Here is a 27,281-nt window from a genome sequence, read left to right on the forward strand (position 1 = left end):
TGTGTATAGAAGTATCATCCACTTCTCTTCAGAACACCCAGCTTCTGGCAGTGCAGACAGCGTGTTCTCGAGAGATCACGCTGTGACGTCACTCACTTCCTGCCCCAGGTCCTGCATCGTGTCAGACGAGCGAGGACACATCGGCACCAGAGGCTACAGTTGATTCTGCAGCAGCATCGGCGTTTGCAGGTAAGTCGATGTAGCTACTTACCTGCAAACGCTGATGCTGCTGCAGAATCAACTGTAGCCTCTGGTGCCGATGTGGCCGACACGATGCAGGACCTGGGGCAGGAAGTGAGTGATGTCACAGCGTGATCTCTCGAGAACACGCTGTGTCTGCACTGCCAGAAGCTGGGTGTTAACGAACAGAAGTGGATGATGCTGATTCGTCAGCATCATGCACTCCCATTCCTAACGCCCAGCTAGTAAAAGAAGTAAAAACGCCCCGATGTACGCACATAATACACGCCCAGTTGTACTTTTGCAAGCCTCATTTGCGTAAATACAAAAATGGTCATAACTTGGCCAAAAATGCTCGATTTTAAAAAATAAAAACGTTACTGTAATCTACATTGCAGCGTCTATCTGCTGCAATAGCAGATAGGGGTTGCAATATCTGGTGACAGAGCCTCTTTAAGATGGGGATTCGTTTGCCCCACCTATATCCCCTGAAGGACCGTGATTAACACTCCTCTAGCAACCAACCCCCCTCCTGAAATGAAGTATAAATGACTTCACTTCCTGCCAAGAAATAACAAATATCAGCCCTACATTTCCTCTATACATGAAAAAGCATACATTATACAGTATGAACAATCCTCTTATAATTAAACTAAGCGTCCTTACTAGCTTTCAGGAGTGCCAGTCAGAAATACTTGCAGTCATATCCTTCCTATTCCTCAGGTTGAACCAGGGAATGGAATGAGACGCCTTCTGACACTGGCAATGTGACCGCAGCCCAGTGAATTTTTCGGTGTCCTACGCATGTTCCTCCCTGACGTTATTGTGAGTGTTTCGACTTCAGCCATAGACAATGAGTCCATATACTATGCGGCCTCATCTGGTGACGAAAATACTTCCATCTTGCCATCAGGAAAAAAGACTTTCAAACTGGCCGGGAATTGCAAGAAGGATCTCATCTGTCTCCTCACCATGGTCGAGCATACTGTGGAAAAAGCTCTCCTCTTCCTTGCAACTTCTGCCGAATAGTCCCCAAAGAGTAAAATTATGAGTCTGCGCGTTTACCGGTGCACTTGATTTTTTTGAAAGTGTGCAAGATGGTCGCCTTATCCACATAGCTCAAATATTTCACTATCACTGGTCGTGGCCGCACCTGGTCTCCATGCTCCCGTGAAACTCTGGGTGGACCCACTATGTGTGCACTTTCAATTATACACGGTCTCTGTATACCCAGTGTTTTCGGCAATTCCACCGCACATATCTGTACCAAGTGACTTTGTGGATTGGATTCCGGTATCCCTATAATCCGGAGGTTACTCCTCCTCCTACCTATTCTCCAAATCTTACACTTTATCCAATAATGTCTGGTTGGACTTGAGTATGCTGTAAACACGTCTGGGCTCTACCCAGTTCATCCTCCACCAGACTTGTGTTGCCCCAGCTCAGTAAGTTGCGCTCCACAGTTAGTTTCGGTGATCGTGTGACTGGTCACATGATCGCCGTGATACCATTAGTGGCAGGCTGCTGCTGGGTCTAACTAGACCCAGCACAGCCTTATTAGTGACCAGAGTAACTGTAAGGGCTTATTCAGACTAACGTAAAATACGTCCATGCAACGCGCGTGATTTTCACGCTCCTCGCACGGACCTATGTTAGTCAATGGGGCCGTTCAGACAGTCCGTGATTTTCACGCAGTGTGTGTCCGCTGCGTAAAACTCACGCCGTCCTATATTTGTGCGTTTTTTGCGCATCACGCACCCTTGAAGTCAATGGGTGCGTGAAAATCACGCGCAGCACACGGAAGCACTTCCGTATGACGCACGTGATTTGCGCAACAGCAGCAAAAAGTATGATTGAAAACAAAAGCACCACGTGCTTTTCTGTTTACAAACATAGAAACCGAGTGTCATAATGATGGCGGCTGCGCCAAACTCACGCAGCCGCGCACCATATGGTGATGACACATGGAGCGGTTATGGACCTTTTGCGTGTGCAAAATGCCGCATTTTTTGCGCGTGCGAAACACACACGCTCGTGTGACTCCGGCCTAAGAGGGCTGATTTCCCCTGTTACAGTGAAAAAATAAGGTGTAGAAGAAAAAGTCCCACAAAGGTCTTTTCTGGCCTCTTCAGGGACGGGCCATAATAGAAAATAAAAGTAAAATAAAGTACATCAAAACTATATCTATTTATGGTTTAAAGTAACCACCCAAAAATAACGTTCCTGCGCCAATCATTGTCATAACGATAGCCCTGACCCATTTACCCTAAAATAGACATGTAATATATGAAAATTTTATGGTAGACCATGACTATCACAAATAAAATATATATTTTAGGGTAAAACGACATTCTTACCAGGAAAAAATTAGCTGGAAAAAATAAATATATATATATATATATATATATATATATATCTATTTTTTTTACTATTTCTTCTCAGACTATAAGCCTAGAAATTCTAAAATAGCAAAAAGGATGTGTATAAAAATGATAAAAAAAAAAAGAAACCTGCATTGTCTACGAAAAACAACTCAATTACCACATCGCTAGCCCAATATATTAAAAAAAAGTTATAGCTGAATAGCCAACGCCTGCTAAAAATGGCTAAATGGTGTCTGGTTGTGATGGCTCAAAATGGCACAGTCCTAAAGCGGTTAAATGTAACCGTAACTTGAGACATTCGCTGCAGGTGTAGACCAATTAGGAGCCAGTTAGACCACCGAAAAAGACAATGGGTTAGATGTAGAAGAGGATATGTGCATTTACAAGTCTGCAACCAATACTCCTTGATAAATCTGTCTCAATATAGATGTGAATAGAAAATAACCACAAAGAATAGGAACAAGCAGAAAATTTCTAGGAGATTTATCCCGCCCTGATTTACTTACACTTAATGTATCTCAATGTATCTGTACCAAGTGACTTTGTGGATTGGATTCCGGTATCCCTATATCCGGTATGGATGTGGTTATTGATTTATTCTTCTGTGATCTAATTCATGTATCGTATTTTATCATTACTAATGGTTTCCTCGTGACTAAAGGTGTTGCATAAACAGACTGGTTGAATCGGCATTCACATGTTCTCATATTACTTTAACTAGAAATGGAATTTTAAGCAGCTACGTTTTCAAAATGTGTCTGATGCTGGAATTACACCTGCAGTATTTGGGGCTGTTTTTTAGGGTGCATTTAGATGAGCCTTTTTGGCCGCGAGGTAAAAACCGCACGCGGTTCCGTGGTCTATGATGCAGATTTTACCTGTACGGTTTTTGCATGTGAAACGCATTTGTTTTACAAGTTTCACCTGTAAAAAGAGCACAGGCGTTAACCACATCACAAGCCACAGCAAATCACAGGGCGGATTTACACGAATGTGTAATACGTCCATGCAACTCGCGTGTTAGTCTATGGGGCAGTGCAGACTGTCAGTGATTTTTGCGCAGCGTGAGTCCGCTGCGTAAAACCCGCAACAGGTCCTATATTTCTGCGTTTTTCGCGCATCACGCACCCATTGAAGTCAATGGGTGCGTGAAAATCATGCGCGCCACACGGAAGCACTTCCGTGGACGTGCGTGATTCGCGCAACAGCAATCAAAAGTATGATTGAAAACAGAAAAGCACCACGTGCTTTTCTGTTTACAAACATCCAAACGGAGTGTCATAATGATGGCGGCTGCGCGAAAATCACGCAGTCGCGCATCCTATGTGATGACTCACGGAGCTATTAAGTGCCTTTTGCGCACGCAAAACATCGCGCTTTTTGCGTGTGCAAAAACGCACACGCTCGTGTAAATCCGCCCTAAAAGTTTTGTTTTTTTTCTGCGATTTCTGATGCATTTTTTACCGCGCATCCAAAAGCCATTAATCTTAATACACCCTTCTGCTGTTTTTTGCGCCAAATTAGGAGACATTGCTTTCCTTTAGGCCGGATTCACACAAGTGTGTGCGTGTCCATAAAAGCTCCGTGTGTCAGCATATGATGCGTGGCTGCGTTATTTTCGCGCAGCTACCATCCTTATAACACTATTTTTGGACAGGCAACAGAATTTTGGAGTTATTACCACATAAAGTGACACATTCCCACATTTGTTTTTTTAACGGCTCGTAAATATTGGCCGTCTTAAAATAGGACTTGTCCTATTTCTGGCCGTTCTTCCGGCCAGACGGCCCCCATAGAAGTCAATGGATCTGTTTTTAACAACCGTCAATACATGTAACAACCGTTGAAAACTGATCTGTGACGTGGGGATACAAGAGGCGAGGGATCTATTGGTTCCCTTGCTGGCTATCGGCGGTGCGATGACGTCTTCAGGTGAAGTTATCTAACACCGCTTACTTTATTAAGGAAGATATTCTCCTATGCATATTGGCACAGGAACGGGATGTTACAAGTTATAGGGTTATCTGAAATTTTTTCTAAATCGGCAGCAGGACAGGGGATGGTGTACAATTCTAAACATATATTCGTCCCCTGCTCCAGCGCTGAGGATTTATTCTCCCCTCTGGTTCGGGAAGCACCTGCAGCGGTCACGTACCGAAGCAACCAATTACTAGAATCCGCAGTCACATGCAGGTCATGGCATGTTATTTTATGACATGTTTACTTTAATATTCTGCAGTATGTTTGTGCGACTTCTGTAAAAATAAAGGTGTATTTTTTTTTTCTTCAAAACTTTTTTATTTTTTATTTACACTTTCTTTTTTTTGTATCATTTGCCACCGTTATTAATGGATTAAACAGCTGGGATCGGCATGATCTCTGATCCTGGGGGTTGCAGCAGGATATCCGCTGTATTTTACAGCAAACACCTGCAACTGATGGAGCGGGCAGGATGTAACCACTCCCCACACTGTACTATTATGGCACAGTAAGGGGTTAATGCACGTCTTTTTTTATTTTTTTTGTTCCTTCTAATCTCCTCTTGCTCTAGAAGGTTACCATGTGATGTGGCTTCTGTTCATATGAACACCGTTTTAATAATCTCATGACATGCAATCCATGCACAGAAGGGAACCTGTAGATTTTAGGGCACTAAACCACCAGCATGTCGTTATACTTCTGTGGTTCAGCATCCTAAATATGCCCCTCTCAAAACTGACAATTTTAGCATTTTGTCTAAAAAGAATTTATAATACAATTTGCGTATGTAAGTTACCAGAGACGAGTTCTGAGAAGTCCCAGGTGTACTGGCCTCGGCTTCATCGGAGCTTGCGCAGGATGCTGTTGGACTCATCTCAAGACTCTTCTCACGCTGTAGTATAGCTTTATTTATTTTTTTATTTTTAGACCAAGTTCTAAAACTAAGGGTGGATTCACACGACCGTGAATTGCGTCCGTGCAGGCCGCGTGGTTTTCACGCGGCTCGCATGGACCAATAGAAGTCTATGGGGCAGTACAGACAGTCCGTGCTTTTTGCGCAGCGTTTGTCCGCTGCGTAAAAAGCGCGACATGTTCAATATCTGGCCGTATTTCGCGCATCACGCACCCATTGAAGTCAATGGGTGCGTGAAAACCACGCAGGTCGAACAGAAGCGCTTCCGTGCAAACTGCCTGTTTCGCGCAACAGCTGTCAAAAGGATGACTGAAAACAGAAAAGCACCACGTGCTTTTCTGTTTACAAACATCCAAATGGCGTGTCATAATGATGGCAGCTGCGCGAAAAGAGGCTCTCTCACCAGATTTTCAAACCCCTATCTCCTATTGCAGCAGATCGGCTCTGCAATGTAGATAACAGTAACGTTTTTTTTTTTTTCAAAAACGAGCATTTTTGGCCAAGTTATGACCATTTTTTATATTTATGCAAATGAGCCTTTCTTAAGTACAACTGGGCATGTTTAAAGTTATGTCCAACTGGGCGTGTATTGTGTGTGTAACATCTGGGCGTTTTTACTTGTTTTACTAGCTGGGCGTTGTGAATGGAAGTGCATGATGCTGAAGAATCAGCATCATCCACTTCTATTCACAACGCCCAGCTTCTGGCAGTGCACAGACACACAGCGTGTCCTCACGAGATCACGCTGTGACGTCACTCACTTCCTCCCACAGCAACTTCATCGCGTCGGATGAGCGAGGACACGCTGTGTGTCTGAACTGCCAGAAGCTGGGTGGTAACGAAGAGAAGTGGTTGATGCTGATTCGTCAGCATCATACACTTCTATTCACAACGCACAGCTAGTAAAACAAGTCAAAACGCCCAGATGTAACGAACACAATACACGCCCAGTTGGACTTAACTTTAAACACGCCCAGTTGTACTTAAGAAAGGCTCATTTGCATAAATATAAAAATGGTCATACCTTGGCCATAAATGCTCGGTTTTGAAAAAAAAAAAACGTTACTGTTATCTACATTGCAGCGCCGATCTGCTGCAATACGAGATAGGGGTTTGAAAACCTGGTGACAGAGCCTCTTTAAAGCAATACTGGTCTCTGGGCTAAATTATAAATGTGATGGGATATATGGAGTAATATTACCTGGTGTCCTCTACTGCCCCCCCCCTATGCCGTGGATCTGCCGTTTTAGGGTCCCTTCTGTGTTGTCTCAAAATGGCCACAACTTTTCTAAGACACTCCTTCTGTCCAAGGATTGGACGGAGCTGCTCACAGCACTCTGGCCAATCCCAGAACAGTGGGAGTGTGTCAGACTCGTAGTCTAAGAAGCGCTGCAGCCATTTTGGGACATCAAGGAGGGCACCATATAAGGAGGATCCACAGCAGAGGGGGTAACTGGACGGCATCGGGTAATATTACTCCATATACCCCATCAAATTTAGAATGTTCTCCCAGGACCGGAGGGTCGCTTTTAAGCTGGCCATACACATTAGATGTTCGGTGAGCTTGGCCGACAAACCTCTAATTTGTTTGGTGGCGTCCCTACTCTGCTTTGACATATGCCCGATCCTTTTGTTTGTTAATAGATAAGCCTCTGCCAGAGGAGTCCGGCAGCAGATTTCTATTTTTTGCCTATTAAAAACACATCCTTGAGCAGCGGAGCGTGCCTTTGCATCGGGGAGTCATTAGATAGCTATCGGTCTATTCCAAAGGGGCTGTTCATATCCTCGTCGGGTTCCGTTTGGGCTTTCCGTTCATCCCTTCCGTAGGCGGAACAGATGAAGGGAAACTATAGCTTCCGTTTCCATTACCATTGATTTCAATGGTAATGCTTCCATTGCAGTTGGTTTGAAGGGTTCCGTTTTTAAAATGGGGTGATTTTATGGGTGGTTTCTAATATGTAGGCTCCTTCTTGAAAATGTGAGAAATTGTTGCTAAAGTTATAAGCCTTCTAATCTCCTAGAATGAAAAAAATGACATTCATATAATGCCAACAGAAGGCAGACATATGGTAAATGTTAACTAGTAACTATTTTGTGTGGTATTACTATCTCACAAGCAGATATCGGTACAGTAAAAAAAAAAAAGTTTTTCCAACTTTTCTCAATGTGTTTTTACAACTGACTGTATCAACCAAATTTCACCACTAACATAACGTACAATGTGTCACAAGAAAACAGTCTCCGAATCGCTATAAGTAAATGCATTCCAAAGTTATTACTACATAAAGTGACGCATGGCACCGGCTGTGTTTCCATGGGGTTAAAGGGAAGCCATAAAATGTAGCCATTGGTTCGTAATCGGTGACATCTGCCTCCGACTCCGAATACGGCATACCCTGCATAACATCCGGCATGTGGAGGCAGCCGGAGCAGCTGAGCGATGCGGGGTCCGGCTGTCTGGTTGTACGTGCCTGGACAACCCCTTTTAATTCTGAAAAGTAATAAGCACCCTTTACAGTTTATTTCATCACCCTTTTTTTTAACAGAAAGCCATTGATCTGGTTGGCAAAGCATCTCAAGAAGACAAAGCAGGAAACTATGAGGAAGCTCTTCGGTTATATCAATGTGGTGTCCAGTATTTTCTTCATGTGGTAAAATGTAAGTGTGCAGAAGTGTTGGAATACATGTCTTACACTCTCTCCTTTTCTATCCTATGCAATGCTGACATTTTGACTTTGTGAAGCTGCTGCAATTTGAATGGTGATGCAACCATGGGATGCCCACAGAGTTTGTCCACCTTAGATGATTCCCTGCTTGCTGACAATATCCGAATAAGGCATGTTTTTTGTTAGACTGGCTAATAATGCATGGTCTGATGAATCGTGGCATACTACTCTTAGGGCAGGTACACAGGTTGGTGTTTCTGTTGTTGTGCTCATAGGTGCAGCACGATGAACATACCAGAAGCGCCAGTTCCGTTGTACGACAGACACCACCGGTGCCCGATAGAACCCATTGACGTGGTTTCTGTCATGGTGTCCGTGTTTTTATCGGAAACCATAGCGCAGCATTCTGTGCTATTTCCAGTATCTGGGTCTGGGATGCAAGCCCCTAACTGGGCACCCAACGCAGATGTAAATAGGCCCTTACTCTTTGAGTGGCCAGTGCAGAAAAAGACTGGCATCTTTACAGTGGAGACCTTTTTCATACAGAACTCACTAGGGGAATTTATGAAGCACACTACGCCACTTTTATGGCATAGAAATGTTGCAATTTGGGGGGGGGGAATTGGTAACTTTTGCATTTTTTTACACCGTTTTCACCACTTTTCAAAAATGTGGCGGAATTTGCAATGGCGTGGGCCCTGAGGCTGTGTGAAAAATGTATTGGCATTTACAACAGAAATTGGCATAAATTATAGCGGATGGACAGAGATGCACCTCTTGATAAATTAGGCGCATCTTACTCCAGCAATCTTCATATTAAGACTGACCTATGAAACGCCAGTCTTAATAAATCTCCCCCAATGTCTGTTGACATCCTAGACCAGTAGGAGCTTTGTAACCATTCCTTTTTAAACCAGTGGCTGCTTCGTTCCTTACAAAAATAGTAAAGCTTGGAGGAATACTATACGGTTCGCTTTCCTTTTGAATTTGAGGTTTCTTTTGGCTAAAAATAACTAAGTACTCGGCAAACAATACAGATTCCACAAAAACTGTCAGCCACAGATCCCTCTAAGATGCCCACTTGTATAAAAATCACTTTAATTTACTGCCATAATGGTTACAATATGGAGGTAAAAACGGTTGACCCATCAGAACAGGGTATATAGATGGCAAAGAGAGGGGTCCCCCGCTCAGTGCTCCCTCTATGAGCCGCTAGCTAGCAGCAGCCTTCACTCTGGCGTACTCCATGGACTGCCAATTATTTGAAGTTAGCAGCAAAAGGCAACTTTTCCCCGCCAAAGTCGGCTGTAATTCATATTGTGCGGGTACCGCTGCTGAAGCTGGCAGCGCCTGCAGGTAGAGTGAAATGTAGCATTGTAACGTAATAAACTATTGTGCCTTTCCTTGCAGCTGCTTTTGCTAGTACGTAGACATCCCAAGCCTCCTTCTGTGAAGACCATATGCTTATTTTTATTTTTTTTAAGGGGTCATCCGCTTGATGTCATAAATATTTGTAAATCCCTTACAAAAACTACAATCGAATTGCTATTTTGCGCTGCAATCGAGAGCTTCACTTCAAAGTCCACTCTATACAACTGATTGTTTTTTTTTTATAGAAAGGAATATTTTGTATTTTCATGTATGACTAATGAAAAACGTATCTACAACCGTTCCCAGATGATGCGCAAGGTGAAAAGGCAAAACAGAGCATCAGGTCAAAGTGCATAGAGTATCTTGATCGAGCAGAACAGCTGAAAGCTTTCTTGAAAAAAAAGGAAAAGGCCCCTCCAAAACCAGTAAAGGAAGGAGCACCTCGAACCGCTGAAGAGAAAGGGTTTGTGTTTTTAATCGTTCTCTCAACATGTCTACAATTTAGTTAGGACCCAGAATTTTCAATTGGGTTGTGTTTACAGTCTGCTAAATTATGTTTTGCCTAATTATACTACTGTACCTTTTTTTTTTTTTTTTTTTTTTTTTTTTTTTTTTTTTTTTCTTAGAGGATCTATCACCAGTTTTATCAATTCCCTATCTACTAACTAATCTAATAATCACTATGATGCTGATAACTACAGTGTGATTTGTTTTCAAAAACTTTTATTATTTGCATAGTTATGAGCATTTTTCTAAATATGGTAATGTGGCTCTAATAGCCAAATAGGAGGTGACGCTTTCTTTTTCTCTCTGGGCGGTGTAATGTTTTCTGTATGACGCTGTCCAATCAGCATACAGCTTCTCCCCCTTCCCTTCCCTGCCCAGCAACACAGCCTGATCATATAGTATACAGCTTCCGTTCCCGACTGTATTCAACTGGCGATCTCTCCAGTTGTCACAGCTAGAACTGCAATCCTGGTGTCCTATGAAAGATTAGATCTCCTCTTTCATGTGCCACCGCAGCCCGAGATATGGCTTTGAAGTGATTCCCCTTCCCTCCAGCTTTAGTTTCACACTGTGTGTGAAGCAGCTTGATGCTTATAGGACAGCATCAAAGGCTGTGAGGTAGCGCCACCTCAGGAGAATCGCTGCTGTTACCTCCCAGTTCTCTAATAAAGGCTCATTTACGTATTTAGAAAAATGCTCATAACTTTGCAAATAATAAAGTTTTGTTTTTTTTTAAAACAAATCACACTGTAGTTACCAGCAGCAAAGCACCTATTAGATTAGTTAGGAGATAGGAAATTGATAAACTGGTGAAAGTGTAGTGGCCGTGGACCGTCGGGATTACTCACCCCCAACGGCCGCAGCCATGGATCTGTGAGCGCTGGCCCACATATCCATCCCAGGAGATGCCAGCGCTCACTTCCGTTCTTCTGTGTCCCGTAGGGTGCACGCCTTCAAGGGCCAGCGTGCGCACATGAAAATGATCACCATGGACTATAAAAAGTGCTCTGCCCTTTCACTCATTGCCCGAGCATTGTTGTGTTTACCCATGTTAGTCTTGGCAAATGTTCCTGTGTCCTGCTACCTGTATCCCGTGCTATATCTGTTCCTGTGCCTTAACCTGTTGGAGTAGTGTTGTGCCACTGGTCACGCCTTCTGATATACATCACGTCTGGTGTCTACAAATTCATCTGTGCCGAGCCTCCATTACTGTCTGGACTATTTAAGGTACTATTGTACTAGGACTGTCGTTTGGCCAGCTGCTACGGCGGTGCGGCCTAGTGGATCCACATACCCACGGATCGTGACACAGAGTCTCTAACGTTTTAGCTTCCAAGGATTTAATCTTTTGGGAGAAAAGTATTGCAGGCTGTTGTGCAATACACACACCACCTACCCCTTCCCCGGAAAATATCTGATTTGATATTTCTCTGTGGTGCTGTTATGTAAAAGACGTATGAATTAATACTTGTCGTTCTGTTTTTTTACGAGCTTTCCATGACCACACTCTTGCATATTCCTCCCTTTATTATGATTTCTAAACAAAATGTTTTCTGGGCATATATATTGTGGTCCGTAAAGTAATTTGGAAGTCACATTGGATGGTAAGGGGAGGGGTCCTTTTAATATCCTTTTGTGTTTCCTGTTTCCAAAGGTCAAGGGGCAATCTCTGCGTTGTCTTAATACTTTTATCGGCTGAGCGCACGACATGTCAGTCAATCGGTGGTTGGCACGGGAGAAAGAACTTCCTGCAACAGTGGTCTGTGACCTACCTCTACTGCAGGAAGAGATGAGCCGTGTCTGTGTAGCACCACATTATCTCTTCATAGTTGTCAGTTTCTGACATCCGAATGCAATGTTTACACAAATATTAGAGACTTGCCATCGAAAATTTACATTGTGTGTATGAATGTTAATATATTATAACATTCATGCGCCTATGTAAACAGATATAGATCAGGTAGTTTCCACAAACTTCCTACAATTACATTTCCTGTGAAATTGGTCTTGTATGATGGACCTGTCTTTTTTTTTTATTTTTTTATTTTTTTCAACCCATGTGACTATGTATAATGTTGCATTGTATGCCTCTGCTCCCAATCCTTCAACTGTGTTACTTAAAGGGTAGTCCATTAGCAATTCTCCTACTTTATCTTGCTGCATTGCTAAAAAATACCTCTAAAACACGCTTGCGTTGTAAAGATTTGTGCGCTTCTAAAAAAATTAAATGTGTAGCGCTAAGATAGATCACCATATTGGCTGCTGTAAGTCTGATAATATTGCTAGTGTCTCTCGAAATACAACATTTTGAATTCCATTTTATTAAAGCTGTCATATTTGTTTAGAAATGAAAGTGATGATGGAGATTCAGAGGACCCAGAAAAAAAGAAAATGCAGAGCCAGCTCCAAGGTAACAGGGTGGTTCATTTATTCATTATTAGGGCTTTGTACTTTTTTAACGCTAGTGCTGAAATTGGTCCTCGGGTGCTTTGCTGATCTTGCGTTTTACCCACGTATATTTATGCTGTGAGTTTTTAGAAGTCTTTTGTACCTTTTAAAGGGGTTCTGTGACCAGAAATTGCCCTATAAAAACAGCTACACAGTTGGATAGTGTAGCCTCCCCTGAATAGAAGTTTATTTGTAATATGCAAATGAGCAGTTTGGAGCAATGAGGGTGTCACTGTTGCTCCAAACAGCTCTATGTTCTCTCCTTAGTTTGTCCCTCCCTCCCTCCTTTACTTCCTTTCCTGAGTGAGACAAGGCCACTGAAGTTTCACAGGTTGAATCGGCTCTACTGCGCATGCACCGAATTTACGTCCTACTACGCACGGATTTCCCTTTCTGTACTCTTGCTTGATCAACTAAATCTGCAAATCTTCCAATGGACTCCTTGTAATCTGATTTCCTTACATAATGTTCCACCAAAACCAGACATTTTAAAAAGGCTGACGGCTACATCTATTAGACTATGCTCCTTCTTAATACGTCTGGACTTATCTGCTACATATATTACCCCCTAATTCTAAAGGTAATTTATCACTGCATTATTTACTTGTTTCTTTTAGAATAAAATTCTGAACTTCTAAGTATTGTGGTGGGCAATGAATATATCTCTCTACTAACCTTACTGTGCTGTGGTTTTGGAAAATAATGAATTTTGCCGCCCTATCAATAATATACAAGATCTGCTGTCTTTCGACCATACTCTTCCAAAGCTTTGTGTTGCACCAGCTTAGTAAAAGTTTATTTACTTGTACAGTTAATTGTTACAATTCAATTGATTTTCAATGATTTGTAATGATTACGTCCGTTTCAATACACAAAATAAGTTATTGAAGCAAGTAATCGAATCTTGTGACTTCTCTTGACCTCTTGGGGGTTAGGGTTTTCTCTATTTGTCACATTTGTTGTTTTGGGGCTATACAGACTAGCCATACAGTGGCACACGTTGGCCATTGGGCACAATGTTGAAAAATAGTCTACTGCGCTTTCTTCTACAGTAGGGTGAAGAAACTAAAGGTGTGCCAATGCAAACCACACCGACTGAGGCTAAAAGGACACTTATTTTTTTTTTTGGCCTGTGCCGGATGAATAGGGGCCTATGTCTACGTTTGGCGTATGCTTTTCCATGGCATTGCATGATGTAAACAGTGATTTGTTTGGTTTTTTCCAGAGCTTTTTATTTTGTCCTTTTTTATTACCCTCTTTGCTTAAATGTAGCTACCAGCTTTTTGTACAATGTTTCCAATAGCTGACCATGTCAATTTGTTATGTACAGGCGCCATTGTCATGGAAAAGCCAAATGTGAATTGGAATGATGTTGCTGGATTGGAAGGTGCCAAAGAAGCACTGAAAGAAGCTGTAATTTTACCGATAAAATTTCCTCATCTGTTTACAGGTAAATAATAGTGTGCAAATCTTCCACTTTTTTTGTGACCTTTTAGTTGATACCACTCCTGAAAAGATGGTTTACACTTGGACTCAGTAACATACATTCTTCTTTAGGCTGTGTTAGATGGCAAGTGATCCAACATATGAATATGTACAAATGTGCTGCTGTTTCAATCACCATGAAAAAATAGGCTATTACATTTTATTTGAAAATCTGGGACAATTTAAGCTTGGCAAATAGTGTGAACAGATTCTAATCTACATTGTTTTTGTATATTTTTTTTTTAGGCAAAAGAACTCCCTGGCGAGGAATACTTCTCTTTGGACCACCAGGGACAGGGAAGTCCTACTTGGCTAAGGCTGTGGCTACAGAGGCAAACAACTCCACATTCTTTTCGATATCTTCCTCCGACCTGGTTTCCAAATGGTTGGGAGAAAGTGAAAAGTAAGTAAACCTTCTAATCTCCATTTACTTTCCGGCCACATGCGCTCAATGCGTACTAAATGCTAATATGTCGCGCAGGAGAAATTTGGCAAATTCGCAGTGTAATACAGTACCTGCAAAGTAAATGAGATCCCATGTAATCTCCTCTACACGTTTATTGAACTGCGGTTTGGATTTTAAAATTCACAGCATTTTAATTAATCTTGCGTTTCCACCACTGAATTGCATCTGACAAGCTTATAAAAAGGAAAAAAAATTTCACAATGTAAGCGCCACATAAAATTTACAATTAGTATTGTGTTTTTTTAACACTGGAATAACCTGCGTTATCTGCAGATTTTCCACATCATATTCTGCAATGTGTGCATGTGGCTTTAGGGTGTGTTCGCATCAGCGTTCGGTTCCGTCAGACCTTTCCTTTGTAGGAACCCATTAACGGAAATGCAAACGGAAACCATAGCTTTCCGTTAGCATTATCATTGATTTCAATGGTAATGTTTCCGTTTGTCTCCGTTCTGTAAGGTTTCCATTTTTTTTTATTTTTTTTTAAATTCGGAATCAATAACGCAGTCGACTGCGCTATTGCTTCTGGCAAAAAAACAAAAACCTTATGGAACAGAGTCAAACGGAAACAATTAGCAATGAAAGCATTACCATTTAAATCAATGGTAATGCTAACTGAAAGCTATTGTTGCCGTTTGCCTTTCCGTTGATGGGTTCCTTTGGCTGAACCCATCAACGGAACCAAATGCTGATGTGAACAGGCCAGGCTGGGTTCACACAGTTTTTTGACGCGGAAACCGGTGAGGCGGGGGCGGTTTTCTCCCGTGAGCGGTAAAATCGCCTCGTAGGAAAAAGAAGCAACATTCCCTATCTTCGGGCGTTTACGCCTCTGACCTCCCATTGACATCAATGGGAGGCAGAGAAAGCGTATTTCGGTGCGTTTTATGCCCGCGGCGCTCAATGGCCGCGGGTGAAAAACCGCTGTGGAAATCGGCGTGCAAGGAGAGGAAAATCTGCCTCAAACTTCCAAACGTAATTTTGAGGCAGAACTTCCGCCTGCAAAAAACTCAGTGTGAACATAGCCTTACAGTGTATTTACAGGAGTTTTTTTTTTGTTGCAGTTTTGCCACAATTACAAGAAATAATGGCAACAAAAACCAGTGTGAAAGATATTCTTGTAGTCATTTATGTATGTTGTAAAGAGCCATTATTATTTATTGCAGGTTAGTTAAGAATTTATTTCAGCTTGCCAGGGAACACAAGCCTTCTATCATCTTCATTGATGAGGTTGACTCACTCTGTGGCTCAAGAAGCGAGAATGAAAGTGAGGCTGCCAGGAGGATTAAAACGGAATTCTTGGTTCAAATGCAAGGCAAGAGATGATCAACATTCTTACTTCTCTAGGCGGCATTGCAGAATGTTTGTCTCTAATCTTTCTAATTGATGTTTTAGGTGTTGGGGTTGACAATGAAGGAATTTTAGTTCTTGGAGCCACCAATATACCTTGGGTGCTGGATTCTGCTATTAGAAGACGGTATGTTAACCTTTCTTTTTTTTTTTTTTTTTTTTTTTTTTTCCTTTTTCTGGCATTTTTACTTTATCATATTGAATCAAGTCCCTGTGAGACATATGGCAGCTTATTCCAAGTAACCTGGATAGAAAAGTATGCTTCTATATATGTATACATGAGGAATAGCACTATTTCTGACCATTATATGATTTGGGTTCTGCATTTTTTAGCACTGCAGGCTTTCTCGCTAATTCTCCGTTTTCCCTGAGCTAGTGGGTGGAGCCTGACTGCTATCATGTTTTTTTATATTCTCCAGACATACATAGGAGAGTAGTAGATAGATAGATTTTCGTAGACCAAAGCACCAGGACTTCTGGTTGAATGGAGAAGTGTTGGTTTATTCACCACAAAGTGAGTGACGTTTCGGTTCACATCTGAAACTTTCTCAAGCTGTTGCAAAGTGCGCAGTATATAAAGGGGCATATACAGTAATTGATATGCAATATAAATAGCGCACAATCCATATTAAAAACAATATTGCAAGTGTCAATATATAAGATAAAAAAATACAGATATATATATATATATATATATATATATATATATATATATATATCCATCAAATATAAGATGCGTCGTATCAAATAGAAACTGTACTGGAAAAAGTATTAAGTGGACCAATTAGGGAGGTGCAGAGGCCAATTATAACATCTAATAAGAATAGTGTAAACTTACATCGTTCTCCTAAAACATGCTCATAGCGGCGTCCCTGAGTGTCCCCGCTGCGCATGTCCAAGATTGTGCTGGGACCGGAACGAAGTCAGTGGAATGCATATCCTGTGATGGACAACTGCGCATGCACGAAGCGGCTATTGAAGTCTATTGCGCACGCAATGTAATAGATAGAACTTTTACTGCGCATGACAAAAGACTTTGACATTTGCCTAATGCCAAGGGCAGAATTGACCTGTCCATAGACACGTTTGTCAAATTGGAGAATAGAACTTAAACATAGTGTACTCTAATACAGGGGAAAATATCTGAATAAATGTAGCCTAAAATTAATTAAAGAAGATATTCCACTAGTGCTCTTTTATACCCAGTTAGAAGAAAAAGGGGAATCAATAAGTCTTTTTTGACCCTTAATACCAATGCAGAGACAGAAAGCCCACTGGATTTGTGTCCGTGTGTCCCCAAAAAAGGATGCCCATAGAACACCCCACACCGGACTAAATAAGAATGGGGTAGGAGTGGCCACTGGAATCCACTTCGCCTCCGTTACCAAAGGAACAGCGGGAACCAACATACCATGGATCACGGGGGTAATCACGAAAGGGGCAATGTTACAGTAGCAGAATAAGTCTCTTAAATTGTTATATCGGGGAAAGACACAATAATAGCATAGATGTATTAGTAGCGTATATTTATTTAGTGTAATGGCAAGTTTCAAATATAGCCGTATCCAACAGTGTATGCATTCCAGATGTGTCCTAAACAGGGTGCCCCAATATCAGCCATACAAGAAAAAATATTCATCTTTTTACAGAAACGATGATAAAAAAAAATAATTATATTGTAGAGCCACAAGGAGAACATGGCATATATTATTCCACGGCGGCCTCTGCGCCTTCATATTTAAGATCCTGTGCTTCAAAAACGTGTATATATCTGTGAAAACAATAAAAAACATATATAAACAAATAATCCAAACATGGATCAAAAAGATCTATAATAGAAACATATAAAAATATATCTAACTATATAGCAGCATTCCAGCCCATACCCAGGACAGCCCAGAAAGACAAAAACAGTGTGGACTATATGTACAGTGAAGGATATAAGTATTTGATCCCTTGCTGATTTTGTAAGTTTGCCCACTGTCAAAGACATGAACAGTCTAGAATTTTTAGGCTAGGTTAATTTTACCAGTGAAAGATAGATTATAAAAATAAAAAAATACACAGAAAATCACAGTCAAAATTATACATATTAATTTGCATTGTGCACAGAGAAATAAGTATTTAATCCCTTTGGCAAACAAGACTTAATACTTGGTGGCAAAACCCTTGTTGGCAAGCACAGCAGTCAGACGGTTTTTGTAGTTGATGATGAGGTTTGCACACATGTTAGATGGAATTTTGGCCCACTCCCCTTTGCAGATCATCTGTAAACCATTAAGATTTCAAGGCTGTCGCTTGGCAACTCGGATCTTCAGCTCCCTCCATAAGTTTTCGATGAGATTAAGGTCTGGAGACTGGCTAGGCCACTCCATGACCTTAATGTGCTTCTTTTTGAGCCACTCCTTTGTTGCCTTGGCTGTATGTTTCGGGTCATTGTCGTGCTGGAAGACCCAACCACGAGTAATTTTTAATGTCCTGGTGGAGGGAAGGAGGTTGTCACTCAGGATTTGACGGTACATGGCTCCATCCATTCTCCCATTGATGCGGTGAAGTAGTCCTGTGCCCTTAGCAGAGAAACACCCCCAAAACATAATATTTACGCCTCCATGCTTGACAGTGGGGACGGTGTTCTTTGGGGCATAGGCAGCATTTCTCTTCCTCCAAACACGGCAAGTTGAGTTAATGCCAAAGAGCTCAATTTTAGTCTCATCTGACCACAGCACCTTCTCCCAATCACTCTCAGAATCATCCAGATGTTCATTTGCAAACTTCAGACGGGCCTGTACATGTGCCTTCTTGAGCAGGGGGACCTTGCGGGCACTGCAGGATTTTAATCCATTACGGCGTAATGTGTTACCAATGGTTTTCTTGGTGACTGTGGTCCCAGCTGCCTTGAGATCATTAACAAGTTCCCCCCGTGTAGTTTTCGGCTGAGCTCTCACCTTCCTCAGGATCAAGGATACCCCACGAGGTGAGATTTTGCATGGAGCCCCAGATCGATGTCGATTGACAGTCATTTTGTATGTCTTCCATTTTCTTACTATTGCACCAACAGTTGTCTCCTTCTCACCCAGCGTCTTACTTATGGTTTTGTAGCCCATTCTAGCCTTGTGCAGGTCTATGATCTTGTCCCTGACATCCTTAGAAAGCTCTTTGGTCTTGCCCATGTTGTAGAGGTTAGAGTCAGACTGATTAATTGAGTCTATGGACAGGAGTCTTTTATACAGGTGACCATTTAAGACAGCTGTCTTTAATGCAGGCACCAAGTTGATTTGGAGCGTGTAACTGGTCTGGAGGAGGCTGAACTCTTAATGGTTGGTAGGGGATCAAATACTTATTTCTCTGTGCACAATGCAAATAAATATATATAATTTTGACACTGATTTTCATTTTTTTATATATATATATATATATATATCTCTCACTGGTAAAATTAACCTAGCCTAAAAATTCTAGACTGTTCATGTCTTTGACAGTGGGCAAACTTACAAAATCAGCAAGGGATCAAATACTTATTTCCTTCACTGTATAATGAATATTGAGCCCTTTTGGGGACATAGTCTCCAGTCTAAATAACCATTGGAGTTCTTTTCTCTTGAGAACTAGTTCCCGGTTACTGCCTCATCTAAAGGGGGGGGGGGGGGAGGTACAGAGTCAATTATTCTAAAAGGAAACTGGGATACATTGTGAGACATTGGGAGACAAGTCTAGTCTCTTAGTTTTAATATCTGGTTTGTGACTTCTCATTCAAAGGGTCACCTCAGTTGTGGTTTCACCCAGAGTACACACAGACAATTCAGTAAATATATGGCAAAAGACATCTGGCAGGTGAATAACCCTTTAATTTTTATAGTTTTGCCAGCTTGAGGATGACCGAAACTGTCATCTTTGATCATGTTCTTACAAACATTACAGCTCAGACAGGGATAACATCCCTGTTTGGGAGGACCCAAGTAAGTCTGGAGTGTACCACTTTTGGAACCAATGTCTGCTTTGACCAATCTAGTTTGTAATGATTTTCCATTTCGATATACCATCATTGGAGGCTCTTGGAACTCCTGAATTGTAGGAAAGGCCTTGGTAAGCAACCACCAATCTTTATGTAAGATTTTATTAATCTCCAATTTGGAGGTGGCGTAAGTAGACGCAAAGGGAATTAGCACATTTATTTTATCCATCTTGGGTTTATGCAATATTTAATCTCTTATTAAGTGAACGTACTCTTTTTGTGGTCATCTAGAATTGTTTTGGATATCCCTGATCAGAAAAACGTTTACACAGCTGGTCGAGTGAGGAAGATAGTTTGTCGTCTTCACTGACAATCCTCCGAACCTTAAGAAGTTGACTTGAGCATTGCTCTGATATCAACTGTCGTAATTTAACCGACTATGTCTGTCATTTTAGAAAACAAATCTGTAGATGGAGTACCACCCATAAGTTGGATCTGCGTATCTAGAAACTCCATGGAGGATGGTGAATTAGACATTTTATAAGTTTCATGTCAAAACATATATTATTTAGGGAAATCTAGAATTCCTGCAATCCCTCAATAGAACCGGTCCAGATGAGGAAGACATGGTCTATGTATCGCCACTATCACAGCACATGGCTGAAATGGTGGGATGCACAGACCAGGTCCTCCTCCATCCGCCGCATGAAAATGTTTGCATAGTTAGGAGCCATATTAGACCCTCGTGGCTGTACTTTTTTTTTTTTTTTAAATAATCACCAACCATAAAGTAGTTTTTTGTAAGTATAAATTCAAGAAGTTCCCTGATGAAATGTACCTTCCTGTCTGAAAAGCCTGATTTATTAAGGTAATATAGAACAGAGTTGATGCCCTGATCATGGTTAATGGAGGTGTACAGACTTTCCCATATCTAGGGTCACCAAGACCGACTGGCCAGGAACATGGAGATTACCAATTCTGACCAGAAAGCCTGTGGTGTCCCTGATGTAGAAGTCTGCCCTCATGGCAAATTGGCTCAAGATTTTACCAAGGAGAATAGCTGCAGGAACAACCAAAGAATCGCTCCCAGAAACATTAGGACGTCTTGGAGGTTTTACAGGGTTTTAATGGATTTTAGGCAACCAGTATAAGCCTGGAGTCAGCAGAGGTTTCACCTGTAGAAATTCACATAGGTCAGCATCAATAATTTGTTCTTTGAAGGCATCGTTCACCAGGGACTTCAAATTGCGAAAAAATGTGAATTTTGGGTCACCTGAAAGTCAAACATAAACGTCTCCATCACTTAATCTCCTGCAGATAGAGAAGTGTCCATTACAACTATGGCACTCTTATCTGCATGTGTGATGGTCAAGTGATTATTCTCAACCAACTCTTTAACCCTTTCAGGACCATGCATCATTGATGTCTCTTCTCAGGCCAAATTTTGCACTTTGTCTATGCTAGAACTACATTAGCTAGCAACGTCGGGAGTGCGCACACTGCCGAGCGGCTTGATTGACATCGAGCCGCTCACGCCCCTTATTATAAAAGATAACCGCACTAGCTGAGTTCTCAAGTTTTAAAAAAAAAAAGGTAGTTAGGGAATTAATTTCTTAAAAATGTTAACAACAAATTATTTTTTATTTCATTTCAGCTTAGAATGCCTAAAAAAAAAAAAATTTGACTCAACTTGGGAATAACCCTTTAACAAATGCAATATATGTCTCTCTCGTGAATGGTTTGTGGTGGCTGAAATTTACTTTTCTTATGTAACTCAGTATTTTTTAATCTGAACATATCCTTTTCAGCAGTATCATTACCATAACCTGTAGATTGGTCTACTGGTTGACCTGCAAAATGTGCTTTTAATCTAAGTGACCTTAAAAACTTTTCAAATCGAAGTCCAGTTTAAACCAGTTAACAGAGTTGGTAGGACAGAAAGACAAACCAAGGTTAGGTCCCCCAAGCTGTAATTTTAGTCCATTTGATAGAGGAGATCTTTACCACCAAATTTATAGGTTCTACCTCCTGCTTTGATAATGGCGATTCCCTCGTTTGGTATCGACTTGCTCCTCAACGTGGCATTTTGCATTTTTCCTCTTGTCTCCTACCGCCCCTGCGGCACTTTTTCCTCCTCCAGATGGAGTCTCCATGGTCTCGGCCTAAAAAAAGGTGCGTATAAAAAAAAAAAAGGGTATACGCTGGCATCGGCATCTGTAATTCGCCCCTAAAGTAGAGAAGTATAGTTCTAAGGAAATTACCTCAATTCAACCTGAAGTCCTGGTACTATTGCTTTGGTCTATGGCGATTACTATCAATTTTCAATCAAGGAATTGATTCATCCTTTGCGGTAACGTGCACATGGCCCGATTTACAGCTTCTTAGAAGTGCTGCAACATGGAGGACATTCTACATCAGTAATGATCTTTCTCTCTTTTTCTCTCTTTCTCTCTCATCAGACTCATTGTGCTCTGCGGTTTCCGTAACTCCCACGGAAGTGAATGAGCGTTACGAAAACTGCTCAGTACAGTCAGCTGCGCTGTATTCAAAACTTGGCTAACAATTGGTAAAACCAATTTCCCAAGTAGTAATACATAAAAAAAAAAAACTATCAATTATCGCTGTAATCGTACTGATCCTCAGATTCAAGTTAACATATAATTTTTATTGCATAGCGAATGCCGTAAAAACAAGTGGGGAATTGCTGTTTTTTTTTTTTGTTTGTTTTTTTGTTTCCCATTCACCCCACAAAATAATATTGAAACTTTTTTTCAGTACGTTTATATGGTACATAAAACAGTTCCATTAAAAAAAATACAACTTGTCCCACAAAAAACAAGCCCTCCTACGGCTAGGTCAATGGAAAAATAAAAAAGTTATGGCTCTTGGAAGGCAGGGAGGAAAAAACTAAAATTAGCTTAGAACTTAGTGAGTTAAGAGACTGGTACTTATTTTCATGCATGATGTTGATAACTTTGCTACCTAAATTAGTATTGGTATTGGTCCACTAACTGATTTTTTTTTTTAAATATGTAATATTAAATGGCCTCTGTTTCAACATACCTTTTCCCATATGATAGCCAATGTCAGGACTATCAAAATTGCTATTTACTTTGTTAGGCCTCATGCACACTTGTATCACCGTTTTCACAGCTGTTTTTCACGGATCCGTGTGTCCGTGATTGTATCAGTGTGGTTCCCGTGTGCACTCCGTGTACACTTCCGTGTTTCTGTTTCCGAGAGGAAACTAATTACATTAGAAATCTATATTGTGAGCACCGCGCATGGTACTCACTGTCCAGCGGTAGTCACTGTCCAGGGTGCTGAAAGAGTTAAACTATCAGTGCTGGATAGAGGTAAGGGGCTGCACTGATCGGCAGTAACTCTTTCAGCACCCTGGACAGTGACTACCGTTGGACAGTGAGTACCATGCGTGGCGCTCACAATATAGATTTCTAATGTTTCCTTCAAAAACCTGCAACAAAAAAAGTTTATACTTACCCAGAACTCCCTGCTTCCTCCAGTCCGGCCTCCTGGGAAACGTTTCATCCCATGTGACCGCTGCAGCCAATCACAGGCTGCAGTGGCTTCATGGACTGCCGCGTCATCCAGGGAGGTCGGACTGGATGTCAAAAGAGGGACGCGTCACCAAAACAACGGACGGGGTACGAATGAACTTCTTTTTCTTTCTATCGCTGCGTTCCGTTGCCGAAACTCTGCCCGAAAGGGCTGACCCTTCTCTCTATCCGGCACTGATAGAGAAGAGGCTGCCGATCAGTGCTGGATAGAGAGAAGAGGCTGGCGATTAGTGCAGTGCAATATCTCTCTGCGTGTACTTCTGCCCGCCCGGCCGTAAAGTAGGTCATGCTCTACTTTTAACGGAACAACGTGACCGTCAAAAAAACTGAAGTGTGCAGGGCCCTTTTGAAATGAATGGGTCAGGGTGCTAGCCATCCAAAAAAAACGGCTAGCACCCTGAAGGAATAAACTGAAGTGGGCATGAGGCCTTAACCAAATATAACGTTTTTTTGGCTGAAAAATTGCTATTAAGTGTGGGCCACTGGGTGTCTCCCTACTTTATATCTTGCTGTCTACTCCCTGTTCTTAAAATGAATCCATCTCTAGCAGCAGAGATGCCGAGAAGGATTACAATAAGTGAGTGGGAGGGTCCACTGTAGTGCAGTGATTATGATGGGACAGCAGATCCCTTCTCTGCCGCTCTGCCAACAAGCAATGCCTGCTTCAGCATGAGCCCGCTTCCTCAGCACGCTATTTCTCCTGGTTTCTGACCATATTTGGTATGTTTACATAATAGAGAGGAGGGGTTTGGGACCGGCTAGCTTCCTATTGTCAATACATGATGGAAAGTCAGGATAAGGAAGTGCAGCACTGTATAGCGCTGGTAGGCATCACACACACCGTACACGCCCCTTGTAAAAGAGTGAATGAAACGAACCACCACATAACAATCAGTGTGACAAACGCACAATAATTGGATACATTGGGAGGGAGGAGGCGGTATTTTATGTTATTGTAAGCTGTGGGCTTGTTCAATATGGAAAGATGATGATTGTGTGCATGTATCATTTTAATATGTTTTTTTTTTCTACAGGTTTGAAAAGAGAATTTACATTCCTTTACCAGAAGAACATGCCAGGACTGATATGTTTAAACTTAATCTTGGAACAACTTCACACAGTCTTACAGATGCTGACTTCCGAGAGCTTGGAAAAAGAACAAATGGATATTCTGGTGCAGACGTCAGCATCATTGTGCGTGATGCCTTTATGCAACCAGTCAGAAAAGTACAGTCTGCTACTCACTTTAAAAAGGTATTCCTATACATAGCTTTCAATTTGACTTGGACATCAGATATTGCAATTCTCTCTTCTGTGTATTGTTTATTAGTAGAAGAAACCTGTATCCGCAGTAATACCTCCACATGTTCTATATATGGCTAAAAAGCATTGTGATTTATGCACAGACGGTAAATTTAAGACTTTACTTTTATTTACTTATTTTTAACCATTCCAGGTACAAGGTAAATCTCCGCTTGATCCTAATGTGATTTGTGATGATTTACTTACTCCATGTTCTCCTGGAGATCCTAATGCTGTTGAAATGACGTGGATGGAGGTTCCTGGAAGTAAGTTATTGGAGCCGGTTGTATCCATGGTAAGTTTTATATTTGCCATTTATCATTCTAGTAAGCTACGTTCAATTGTACCACCTGTTTGAAGGAACACTAGCTCATATATTCGGGAACTACAGTATATACAATTACCTAATATACGTTGTTTTTTTGGGGGCAGGAATGCTCCACAGCCATCCACGTTTAACAGACCATTTTGAGAAAATGTGTAGCCAAAGTTATATAAACAAACTATAAACTGTAGTATATGGTTTGCCGATGAATTCCATAGGCAAGTTCAGAGATTGTAGCAGGAGAAATTCCTCAAACGAAGAATACTGGAGAACTGCAGTAATAAATTAACCTTCGTCATTCCAGACTGTAATATCATTCACAAAGTTAATGGGGTTTTCCGTGACTTTGATATTGATAGTAGAACCTTAGTGTAGGCCAGACATGGGCAAACTACGGCCCGCGGGCCACATACGGCCCGTTAGGCTTTTTAATCCGGCCCGCCGAACTTGTCCAAATAGTAAAAACCTCCTTTTTTTTTCCCCTTTCCCTGCAATGCCCACGTTTTCCCAATAGATGGCGCACTCAAAACACATTGACCGTTGTTAACCCCTTAACGCCGAAGGACGGATATATCCGTCCTCAGCAGCTGCTAGTTCGCGCAGGAGGACGGATATATCCGTCCTGTGATCGCGCGGGTACTGACAGTTTACCCACGCGATCAGCGGCAGGAGCACGGCTGTTATACACAGCCTGGCTCCTGCTGCAACTGCCGGAATCGAAGCACGCGCCGATTCCGGCAGTTTAACCCATTAAATGCCGCTGTCAACAGTGACAGCGGCATTTAATGTGTTTGACAGAGGGGGGAACTCCCTCTGTCTCCCGATCGGCGCCCCCGCAAACAAATCGCGGGTCGCCGTCGGGTTTCCATGACAGCCGGGGGTCTAACAAAGACCCCCAGGTCTGTCTTCAGCATCTGCCTGTTAGGCGATGCCAGAGGCATGACCTAACAGGTTGCCTGTCAGTTTTACACTGACAGGCAATAATGCTTTGGTATACGAAGTATACCAAAGCATTATATATGCGATCGGCATATCGCATAGTGAAGTCCCCTGGTGGGACTAAAAAAAAAAAAGTAAAACCGTTAAATAAAGTTTGTGAAAAAAAAAATAAAAAAAATTACAGTCAAAGTCAAATAAAACGGTCAAAACAAATCACACATACACATATATGGTATCCCCGCGATCGTAACAACTTGACCAATAAAATGAACACATTAATTAAACCGCCGGATGAACGGCGTCCAAAGAAAACGCAAAAAACAACGGCAAAATTCTCTCTTTTCTCCCATTCCCCCCATAAAAAATAAAATAAAAGTTCATCTATAAGTCCTATGTACCCCAAAATAGTACTAATGAAAACTACACATTGTCCCGCAAAAATCAATCCCACGTACGGCCACATCGACGGAAAAATAAAAAAATTACGCCTCTTGGAACGCGGCGATGCAAAAACAAGTAATTTTTTTCTAAAAGGGTTTTTATTGTGCAAACGTAGAAAAAACATATAAAACCTTTACACATTTGGTATCCCTGTAATCGTGCCGACCCATAGAATAAAGTTAACATGTTATTTACGCTGCATAGTAAACAGCGTAAATTTATAACGTGAAAATTAATGCTGGAATAGCTGCTTATTTTCAATTCTCTCCTAAAATAAAGTTAATAAAAGTTAATCAATATGTTATAAGCATCTAAAAATGGTACAATTACAAAATACAACTCGTCCCGGAAAAAACAAGCCCTTATACGGCTATGTCGACGGAATAAAAAAAGAGTTACGACTCTTGGAATGCGACCGTGGAAAAACAAAAAATAATCCTTGGTCATTAACGTGCAAAATGGCCCGGTCATTAAGGGGTTAATGTGGCGCGTATTTCTCTTTATTTCACTTTAATTTTCACTTCGTTTCACGTCACCATTAAGCCCTTCGGTTTTCAAAGAGTACAATATCAGCCGTCACTTTGCCACGAAGCATGCAAACTATGCTAGCAAGCAGTCAACACAAGAACGGGCGGCTACTGCTCAGAGGTTGGCAGCTAATTTACAGAGTCAACAGAACTTTTTTCTTGATAAATCACAGTGCGTATGTTATTTTAATCTATTTACATTTCCTTCTCCCAGTATCTGCGAAATAGTATGTAAATGCCATATCTTGCATATTCCTTGAGACAAATTTATTAACTGATAAGGGCTATTTTTCACATTTGAAAGACAGTTAATAAATTGGGTTGTAGTGTTCTTACTGTGCTATGAGGTTTGCACACACTACATTTAATGCTTTAGTATATCCGGCCCAAACACTCCCTCCAAATGCTCCTGGCCCGGCCCCTCTGTCAAATTTTAGAACCCATTGTGGCCCGCGAGTCAAAAAGTTTGC

The 27,281-nt window shown here is 41.5% G+C and overlaps 1 protein-coding gene across 1 annotated transcript in view; it reads left to right on the plus strand.

Annotated features, from left to right (window-relative positions):
* Positions 1–27,281, plus strand: part of VPS4B (vacuolar protein sorting 4 homolog B) — a 58,767-nt gene that overhangs the window by 11,845 nt on the left and 19,641 nt on the right. The window contains exons 2-10 of the mRNA XM_075826708.1: positions 8,004–8,115; positions 9,801–9,957; positions 12,347–12,411; positions 13,780–13,899; positions 14,181–14,337; positions 15,564–15,712; positions 15,793–15,874; positions 24,312–24,531; positions 24,734–24,874. Coding sequence (XP_075682823.1) covers positions 8,004–8,115; positions 9,801–9,957; positions 12,347–12,411; positions 13,780–13,899; positions 14,181–14,337; positions 15,564–15,712; positions 15,793–15,874; positions 24,312–24,531; positions 24,734–24,874 — 1,203 coding nt within the window. The remainder of the gene's footprint in view (positions 1–8,003; positions 8,116–9,800; positions 9,958–12,346; positions 12,412–13,779; positions 13,900–14,180; positions 14,338–15,563; positions 15,713–15,792; positions 15,875–24,311; positions 24,532–24,733; positions 24,875–27,281) is intronic.

The sequence above is a fragment of the Rhinoderma darwinii genome, chromosome 5 (assembly GCF_050947455.1).
Source record: "Rhinoderma darwinii isolate aRhiDar2 chromosome 5, aRhiDar2.hap1, whole genome shotgun sequence".
NCBI lineage: Eukaryota > Metazoa > Chordata > Amphibia > Anura > Rhinodermatidae > Rhinoderma > Rhinoderma darwinii.